The sequence below is a fragment of the Bufo bufo genome, chromosome 7, assembly GCF_905171765.1.
Source record: "Bufo bufo chromosome 7, aBufBuf1.1, whole genome shotgun sequence".
Taxonomy (NCBI): Eukaryota; Metazoa; Chordata; class Amphibia; order Anura; family Bufonidae; genus Bufo; species Bufo bufo.
This window is the reverse complement of record NC_053395.1, coordinates 2,276,189-2,286,416: the sequence shown is the minus strand read 5'-3', so window position 1 is coordinate 2,286,416 and position 10,228 is coordinate 2,276,189. Positions and strand designations below refer to the sequence as shown.

At 51.1% G+C, this 10,228-nt stretch overlaps 1 protein-coding gene across 1 annotated transcript in view; it reads right to left on the bottom strand.

The window, feature by feature from the left end:
- MMP25 (matrix metallopeptidase 25) overlaps positions 1-10,228 on the bottom strand; it is a 50,489-nt gene that overhangs the window by 1,445 nt on the left and 38,816 nt on the right. The window contains exon 9 of the mRNA XM_040441077.1: positions 2,736-2,993. Within this exon, the coding sequence (XP_040297011.1) occupies positions 2,736-2,993 (258 nt within the window). The remainder of the gene's footprint in view (positions 1-2,735; positions 2,994-10,228) is intronic.

Sequence of the window (10,228 nt, the reverse complement as noted above, 5' to 3'; positions counted from 1 at the left end):
ATTGATAAGCCTTCTATGTGGGACAGTATCCAAACCCTTACTAAGGTTCAGATAAGAGATGTCTACTGCACCTCCTCCATCTATTATTTTAGTCACCCAATCAAAAAAAATCTATAAGATTAGTCTGACATGATCTCCCTGAAGTAAGCCCAGGCTGTTTGTCATCTTTCAATCCATGGGATTTTAGATGTTCCACAATCCTCTCCTTAAAGGGACACTGACAGGGCCAATAAGCATATTTCGGTATATATATATGGCAGTACAGGTCTTATAATAGGTATTACAATCATCTAAGTATCCCCCCTGTCCACATTATACATACAGTAAACTTAAGTTTTATAACCTGCTCCAACAGTCTTCAATCTGCCCAAGGGGCGGCGTTTCACCTCTCTTGTGCCCAGCCAGCCTCCCCCAACTGCCGCTTTGAAGCGCCGCCCAGCTCATGAATATTCAGTTTGCTGGGCGGCTTCTGCGGTCCCCGCTCTGAAGCGCTGCGCTTAACAGTGCCCTGCGCATGCGCCGGATCTTGTGAAGTCGGGGACAGTAAGTGCTGCCCAGCGAAGTGAATATTGATGAGCTGGGCGGCGTTTACTGTACCGGACTTCACAAGATCCGGCGCATGCGCCGGGCACTGTTAAGCGCAGCGCTTCAGAGCGGGGACCGCAGAAGCCGCCCAGCAAACTGAATATTCATGAGCTGGGCGGCGCTTCAAAGCGGCAGTTGGGGGAGGCTGGCTGGGCACAAGAGAGGTGAAACGCCGCCCCTTGGGCAGATTGAAGACCGTTGGAGCAGGTTATAAAACTTAAGTTTACTGTATGTATAATGTGGACAGGGGGGATACTTAGATGATTGTAATACCTATTATAAGACCTGTACTGCCATATATATACCGAAATATGCTTATTGGCCCTGTCAGTGTCCCTTTAAGTATGGTTTCCATTAATTTCCCCACTATTGATGTCAGGCTTACTGGCCTATAGTTGCCCGATTCCTCCCTACTACCTTTCCTGTGAATGGGCACAACATTTGCTAATTTCCAATCTTCTGGGACGACTCCTGTTGCCAGTGATTGGTTAAATAAATCTGTTAATGGTTTTGCTAGTTCACCGCTGAGCTCTTTTAATAGCTTTGGGTGTATCCCATCAGGCCCCTGTGACTTATTTGTAGTAATTTTAGACAGCTGACTCAGAACCTCTTCCTCTGTAAAGACACATGCATCAAAAGATTCATTAGTCTTCTTTCCTAACTGAGGTCCTTTTCCTTCATTTTCCTTTGTAAAGACTGAACAGAAGTATTCATTGAGGCAGTCAGCTAGTTCTTTATCTTCTTCCATATACCTTCCTTCTTTTGTTTATAATTTGGTAATTCCTTGTTTTAGTTTCCTTTTTTCATTTATGGATCTGAAGAATGCCTTATCACCTTTTTTCACTGACTGAGCTCATTTCTCTTCTGCCTGTGCTTTAGAAGCTCTTATAACTTGTTTGGCCTCTCTGCCTAATCTTATAAATTTGCCTGTCATCCTCGTTTTTTTTATCTTTTTACCACAGTGGTCTCTCTTTTTTTGCTTTTACTGACAAGCCTAATGCAATCTTCTGTTGCCTTCTATAGTTCCACTTTTAAGTAGTCCCATTTCTCCTGGACTCCATTGAAACTGTTCCAGTCTGATAGGGACTCGTATACCACTAATCTAATTTTAGAAAAGTCAGTTTTTCTAAAATCTAAAACTTTTGTTTTTGTGTGGTGTGACTCAGTCACTGTACTTATAGTAAACCACACTGACTGGTGATCACTAGATCCCAAGCTTTCCCCTACAGTAATATCAGATACCAAATTCCCATTTGTGAATACTAAATCTACAATGGCCTCCTTCCGGGTTGGCTCCTCCACTACTTGCTGTAGAGATAATCCCAGTAGGGAGTTTAGAATATCTGTACTCCTGGCAGAACTAGCTATTTTGGTTTTCCAGTTTACATCTGGAAGATTGAAGTCTCCCATAATGATAACTTCCCCCTTTAATGTCATTTTAGCTATTTCCTCAACTAGTAGATCATCTAATTCTTTGACTTGGCTAGGTGGTCTATATATCACACCTACACGAGTTACCTTATGATTATCAAGCTGCACGGTAACCCAAACTGACTCTAAATTGGTCTCGCTAACTTGTATCAAATTAGATTTTATGCTATCTTTCACATACAGGGACACCCCTCCCTCTTTCTTGCCTTTTTGTCTTTCCTATATAGAGAACCCTGGTATTGTTATATCCCAGTCATTACTCCCATTGAACCATGTCTCAGTAACAGCCACTACATCTATATTATCTGCCTCCAGCTTTATAATAAAGTTGTTCCTTGTCATAGGTCTGCCTCCTGATGATGACCCCACACTTTGGGGGTCCCCCAGCACAAGATGAACCAGAAGGCTATGGTGACATGAATGCTGAAGCTCTGCCTTCCATCATGGTGTATTTAGGTCTGTAATTCTGTGCTGGGAAAGGGTAAAAGGCTGTAGTCACACTTCGCAGCGTTTTTTTTTTTTTTTTTTTTTCTCCCCCCCCCCCCCCCCCCCCCCCCTCTACAACTCCCACCATGCCCTGCTGTAGGCAGTCTGGACATGCTGGGAGCTGTAGTTTCACAACAGCTGGCGAGCCTCAGGTAGGCCAGGCAAGGGTTGCTGACCACATTACGGAGGTTACCTCAGGATGGGACCTTTTTAATGAGAGAACCCAGGCTCACCATCTGTCCAGCTGATGACATCATCCACGTCACTGGGCAGCCCTAGCCATAGGTTACTGTCACGAGGGTAACCGGGGTCCATCCTCCCCTGCCGCTCATCAAATCTCCAGTAGCGGTTGTGTCTGAAGAAGTACGTCTTCTTATTGTGCTTCCAAACAAAAGCTCCATCTACTCCATCGGTGTTCAGCCCAAAATCCGTGAGCGGTCGTGGGTACCCGGGCTCCACCAAAGTGTCCTTAAACACCCAGTAATTGCCTCCTGCAATAAAAAGTCAGTGTTCTGGTTACTGCAGATATCTAATGTCTAAAGGGTATCACAGTCCTGTATATATCTAATCCTAGGAGGGAGCCTCCCGGTCTTGATCACTGCGGGAGATGTGTGTGCGGAAATCGGTCCCAGGAGGGAGATGTGTATGTATGGGAATCTGTCCTAGGAGGGAGATGTGTGTGCGGGAATCTGTCCTAGGAGGGAGGTGTGTGTGTACGTACGGGAATCTGTCCTAGGAGGGAGATGTGTGTGCGGGAATCGGTCCCAGGAGGGAGGTGTGTGTGTGTGTGGGAATCTGTCCTAGGAGGGAGATGTGTGTGTGTGTGGGAATCTGTCCTAGGAGGGAGATGTGTGTGTGTGTGGGAATCTGTCCTAGGAGGGAGGTGTGTGTGCGGGAATCTGTCCTAGGAGGGAGATGTGTGTGTGGGAATCTGTCCTAGGAGGGAGATGTGTGTGCGGGAATCTGTCCTAGGAGGGAGATGTGTGTGCGGGAATCGGTCCCAGGAGGGAGGTGTGTGTGTGTGTGTGAATCTGTCCTAGGAGGGAGATGTGTGTGTGTGTGGGAATCTGTCCTAGGAGGGAGATGTGTGTGTGTGTGGGAATCTGTCCTAGGAGGGAGGTGTGTGTGCGGGAATCTGTCCTAGGAGGGAGATGTGTGTGTGGGAATCTGTCCTAGGAGGGAGATGTGTGTGCGGGAATCTGTCCTAGGAGGGAGGTGTGTGTGTACGTACGGGAATCTGTCCTAGGAGGGAGATGTGTGTGCGGGAATCGGTCCCAGGAGGGAGGTGTGTGTGTGTGTGTGGGAATCTGTCCTAGGAGGGAGATGTGTGTGTGCGGGAATCTGTCCTAGGAGGGAGATGTGTGTGTGTGTGTGCGGGAATCTGTCCTAGGAGGGAGAGGTGTGTGTGCGGGAATCTGTCCTAGGAGGGGGATGTGTGTGTGTGTGCGGGAATCTGTCCTAGGAGGGGGATGTGTGTGTGTGTGCGGGAATCTGTCCTAGGAGGGAGATGTGTGTGTGTGTGCGGGAATCTGTCCTAGGAGGGGGATGTGTGTGTGTGTGTGGGAATCTGTCCTAGGAGGGAGGTGTGTGTGCGGGAATCTGTCCTAGTAGGGAGAGGTGTGTGTGTACGGGAATCGGTCCCAGGAGGGAGATGTGTGTGTGTGTGTGGGGGAATCTGTCCTAGGAGGGAGATGTGTGGGTGTGGGAATCTGTCCTAGGAGGAAGATGTGTGTGTGTGTGTGTGTACGTACGTACGGGAATCTGTCCTAGGAGGCAGATGTGTGTGTGTGTGGGAATCTGTCCTAGGAGGGAGATGTGTGTGTGTGTGCGGGAATCTGTCCTAGTAGGGAGAGGTGTGTGTGTGTGTGTGTACAGAAATCTGTCCTAGTAGGGAGAGGTGTGTGTACGGAAATCTGTCCTAGGAGGGAGATGTGTGTGTGTGTGTGGGAATCTGTCCTAGGAGGAAGATGTGTGTGTGTGTGTGTGTGGGGGAATCTGTCCTAGGAGGGAGATGTGTGTGTGTGTGGGGGAATCTGTCCTAGGAGGGAGATGTGTGTGTGTGTGTGTGTGTGTGTGTGTGTGTGTGTGTACATGGAAATCTGTCCTAGGAGGGAGATGTGTGTGTGCGGGAATCTGTCCTAGTAGGGAGAGGTGTGTGTGCGGGAATCTGTCCTAGGAGGGAGATGTGTGTGTGTGTGTGTGCAGGAATCTGTCCTAGTAGGGAGAGGTGTGTGTGCGGGAATCTGTCCTAGTAGGGAGAGGTGTGTGTGTGTGCGGGAATCTGTCCTAGGAGGGAGATGTGTGTGTGTACGTATGGGAATCTGTCCTAGGAGGGGGATGTGTGTGTGTGTGTGGGAATCTGTCCTAGGAGGGAGGTGTGTGTGCGGGAATCTGTCCTAGTAGGGAGAGGTGTGTGTGTACGGGAATCGGTCCCAGGAGGGAGATGTGTGTGTGTGTACGGGAATCGGTCCCAGGAGGGAGATGTGTGTGCGGGAATCGGTCCCAGGAGGGAGATGTGTGTGCGGGAATCGGTCCCAGGAGGGAGATGTGTGTGCGGGAATCGGTCCCAGGAGGGAGATGTGTGTGTGTGTGTATGGGAATCTGTCCTAGGAGGGAGATGTGTGTGTACGGGAATCTGTCCTAGGAGGGAGATGTGTGTGCGGGTAATCGGTCCCAGGAGGGAGATGTGTGTGCGGGAATCGGTCCCAGGAGGGAGATGTGTGTGCGGGAATCTGTCCTAGGAGGGAGATGTGTGTGTGCGGGAATCTGTCCTAGGAGGGAGATGTGTGTGTGTGTGTGTGTGTGTGTACGTACGGGAATCTGTCCTAGGAGGCAGATGTGTGTGTGTGTGTGTGTGGGAATCTGTCCTAGGAGGGAGATGTGTGTGTGTGCGGGAATCTGTCCTAGTAGGGAGAGGTGTGTGTGTGTGTGTGTGTGTGTGTGTACGGAAATCTGTCCTAGTAGGGAGAGGTGTGTGTGTGTGTGTGTGTGTGTGTACGTACGTACGGGAATCTGTCCTAGGAGGCAGATGTGTGTGTGTGTGTGTGGGAATCTGTCCTAGGAGGGAGATGTGTGTGTGGGGGAATCTGTCCTAGTAGGGAGAGGTGTGTGTGTGTGTGTGTGTGTGTGTGTGTGTACGGAAATCTGTCCTAGTAGGGAGAGGTGTGTGTGTGTGTGTGTACGGAAATCTGTCCTAGTAGGGAGAGGTGTGTGTGTGTACGGAAATCTGTCCTAGGAGGGAGATGTGTGTGTGTGGGAATCTGTCCTAGTAGGGAGAGGTGTGTGTGTGGGAATCTGTCCTAGTAGGGAGAGGTGTGTGTGCGGGAATCTGTCCTAGGAGGGAGATGTGTGTGTGTGTGTGTGTGTGGGAATCTGTCCTAGGAGGGAGATGTGTGTGTGTGCGGGAATCTGTCCTAGTAGGGAGAGGTGTGTGTGTGTGGGAATCTGTCCTAGGAGGAAGATGTGTGTGTGTGTGTGTGTGTGTACGTACGGGAATCTGTCCTAGGAGGCAGATGTGTGTGTGTGTGTGTGTGGGGGAATCTGTCCTAGGAGGGAGATGTGTGTGTGTGTGTGTGTACGTACGTACGGGAATCTGTCCTAGGAGGCAGGTGTGTGTGTGTGTGGGGGAATCTGTCCTAGGAGGGAGATGTGTGTGTGTGTGTACGTATGGGAATCTGTCCTAGGAGGGGGATGTGTGTGTGTGTGCAGGAATCTGTCCTAGTAGGGAGAGGTGTGTGTGCGGGAATCTGTCCTAGTAGGGAGAGGTGTGTGTGCGGGAATCTGTCCTAGGAGGGAGATGTGTGTGTGTGTGTGCGGGAATCTGTCCTAGGAGGGAGATGTGTGTGTGTGTACGTATGGGAATCTGTCCTAGGAGGGGGATGTGTGTGTGTGTGTGTGTGTGGGAATCTGTCCTAGGAGGGAGGTGTGTGTGCGGGAATCTGTCCTAGTAGGGAGAGGTGTGTGTGTACGGGAATCGGTCCCAGGAGGGAGATGTGTGTGTGTGTACGGGAATCGGTCCCAGGAGGGAGATGTGTGTGCGGGAATCGGTCCCAGGAGGGAGATGTGTGTGCGGGAATCGGTCCCAGGAGGGAGATGTGTGTGTGTGTGTGTGTGTGTGTGTGTGTGTGTGTATGGGAATCTGTCCTAGGAGGGAGATGTGTGTGTACGGGAATCTGTCCTAGGAGGGAGATGTGTGTGCGGGGAATCGGTCCCAGGAGGGAGATGTGTGTGCGGGAATCGGTCCCAGGAGGGAGGTGTGTGTGTGGGAATCTGTCCTAGTAGGGAGAGGTGTGTGTGCGGGAATCTGTCCTAGGAGGGAGATGTGTGTGTGCGGGAATCTGTCCTAGGAGGGAGATGTGTGTGTGCGGGAATCTGTCCTAGGAGGGAGATGTGTGTGTGCGGGAATCTGTCCTAGGAGGGAGATGTGTGTGTGTGTACGTATGGGAATCTGTCCTAGGAGGGGGATGTGTGTGTGTGTGTGTGTGTGGGAATCTGTCCTAGGAGGGAGGTGTGTGTGCGGGAATCTGTCCTAGTAGGGAGAGGTGTGTGTGTACGGGAATCGGTCCCAGGAGGGAGATGTGTGTGTGTGTACGGGAATCGGTCCCAGGAGGGAGATGTGTGTGCGGGAATCGGTCCCAGGAGGGAGATGTGTGTGCGGGAATCGGTCCCAGGAGGGAGATGTGTGTGTGTGTGTGTGTGTGTGTGTGTGTGTGTGTGTGTGTGTGTGTATGGGAATCTGTCCTAGGAGGGAGATGTGTGTGTACGGGAATCTGTCCTAGGAGGGAGATGTGTGTGCGGGGAATCGGTCCCAGGAGGGAGATGTGTGTGCGGGAATCGGTCCCAGGAGGGAGGTGTGTGTGTGGGAATCTGTCCTAGTAGGGAGAGGTGTGTGTGCGGGAATCTGTCCTAGGAGGGAGATGTGTGTGTGCGGGAATCTGTCCTAGGAGGGAGATGTGTGTGTGCGGGAATCTGTCCTAGGAGGGAGATGTGTGTGTGCGGGAATCTGTCCTAGGAGGGAGATGTGTGTGTGCGGGAATCTGTCCTAGGAGGGAGATGTGTGTGTGTGCGGGAATCTGTCCTAGGAGGGAGATGTGTGTGTGTGCGGGAATCTGTCCTAGGAGGGAGATGTGTGTGTGCGGGAATCTGTCCTAGTAGGGAGAGGGGTGTGTGCGGGAATCTGTCCTAGTAGGGAGAGGTGTGTGTGCGGGAATCTGTCCTAGGAGGGAGAGGTGTGTGTGTACGGAAATCTGTCCTAGGAGGGAGATGTGTGTGTGTGTACGGGAATCTGTCCTAGGAGGGAGATGTGTGTGTGTGGGAATCTGTCCTAGGAGGGAGATGTGTGTGTGTGTACGTATGGGAATCTGTCCTAGGAGGGGGATGTGTGTGTGTGTGTGGGAATCTGTCCTAGGAGGGAGATGTGTGTGCGGGGAATCGGTCCCAGGAGGGAGATGTGTGTGCGGGAATCGGTCCCAGGAGGGAGGTGTGTGTGTGGGAATCTGTCCTAGTAGGGAGAGGTGTGTGTGCGGGAATCTGTCCTAGGAGGGAGATATGTGTGTGCGGGAATCTGTCCTAGGAGGGAGATGTGTGTGTGTGCGGGAATCTGTCCTAGGAGGGAGATGTGTGTGTGTGCGGGAATCTGTCCTAGGAGGGAGATGTGTGTGTGCGGGAATCTGTCCTAGTAGGGAGAGGTGTGTGTGCGGGAATCTGTCCTAGTAGGGAGAGGTGTGTGTGCGGGAATCTGTCCTAGGAGGGAGAGGTGTGTGTGTACGGAAATCTGTCCTAGGAGGGAGATGTGTGTGTGTGTGTACGGGAATCTGTCCTAGGAGGGAGATGTGTGTGTGTGGGAATCTGTCCTAGTAGGGAGATGTGTGTGTGTGTGTGTACGTATGGGAATCTGTCCTAGGAGGGGGATGTGTGTGTGTGTGTGTGGGAATCTGTCCTAGGAGGGAGGTGTGTGTGCGGGAATCTGTCCTAGTAGGGAGAGGTGTGTGTGTACGGGAATCGGTCCCAGGAGGGAGATGTGTGTGTGTGTGGGGGAATCTGTCCTAGTAGGGAGATGTGTGTGTGTGCGGGAATCTGTCCTAGGAGGGAGATGTGTGTGTACGGGAATCTGTCCTAGGAGGGAGATGTGTGTGTGCGGGAATCTGTCCTAGGAGGGAGATGTGTGTGCGGGAATCGGTCCCAGGAGGGAGATGTGTGTGCGGGAATCGGTCCCAGGAGGGAGGTGTGTGTGTGCGGGAATCTGTCCTAGGAGAGAGATGTGTGTTTGTGGGAATCTGTCCTAGGAGGCAGATGTGTGTGTGTGTGTGTGTGTGTGTGTGTGTGTGTGTGTGTGTGTAAATCTGTCCCAAGAGGGAGATGTGTGTGTGTGTGGGGGAATCTGTCCCAGGAGGGAGATGTGGGTTAAATCATAACTTAGTGTGCTCATGTGAAGATTTATCTGGATTAGGTCCGGTATGGATCTGGTTCTTTGGGGTCTGCATCTAGCCCTATTCTGGATGGGTATCCAATCTCTGTATGCTCTGCCCTGTCACAGGCAACAGCGGAGCATCCACCCTGAGGAGGACCACCCTATCCAATGTTGCACAGCACTGTTTGCATGGCCGGTTATCAGGACCACTAATATACAGCTGAGCTCTCATGTAGTATTTCACTAGTATAATTTAATGAATTGAATGCGTCAGCCGCCACTCGGAGATCTACACATTTCGCTGATTACCCAGTGTTATCTGGAGAGTCAGGACTGACCCGTCCTATTCCTGATCTGTGACAGGTTCCTGTGTCCAAGACCCGGTCAATGATACAAAGCTTAGAGACCATGGACTAAAGGAAAGCCTAAGGATTCCAGTCTACACAGATCCATTATGGAGCTATAGCCTGGACCATGGGCAGCCTCACCGCAGGTACAACACTCAAAGATCTACTAAAGGAAGGCTCAAGGGGATGTAAGAGGAGCCTTCACGTCTCTGGAGAACAAAGCACTCAACTGCCCATTAGTGGAAGAGATGTCGACAGCTGGGGCTCTAGAGGCCCTGAGCAACTAGATGAGATCACAATCTGCAAATGGATCACACAGCAAATAAAACCCTTGGATAAACATGGTGGTAATGGACACGGCAACGCGGAGATCGCTGTATGTCACCCGATCAGAACTGATCCACCAACCCCACCACTCGCTAGGTTGAGGAAGAAAAGAGAGAATTAACGGCACTAAGGGCCGGCGAGGTGAGCAGGGAGGACGCACACTATATCCCCTATCAGTAACAGCAGGAGAAGCCCCCGGACCCTCTAGTCGCCCTTGTATTATCTCCTTTATTATCTTGGGATAGATGGGCTTCTCCCAGACAGGTTTACCAGCCCATCTGCTGGGAGTGTGTTCCAAGCTTCAACCAATCTTTCTGTAAAATAATATTTCCTGCCATTGGCCCTGATGTTAGCCCCAGCTAATTTCAGATTGTGCCCCTTCTTCTTGTGTTTAGCTTCTTATTGAGGAGACTTCCCTTCTGAACCTTATTAAACCCTAAGGCTATCAGCACAGTAGATGTGTAAACCTGACACCCGCTCGCACGTGCAGCGGGCGTCACAGCCGGAAGATCTCTGCCGTTTCATACAGCAGAGACCTGCGGCTAATTATCGTGACCGGCAATAATGCCGATCGCGGTAATTAAATGCTTTAGATGCCGTGATCAAGTGAGATCACCTCACCTAAATGGGCAAAGACCTGGCA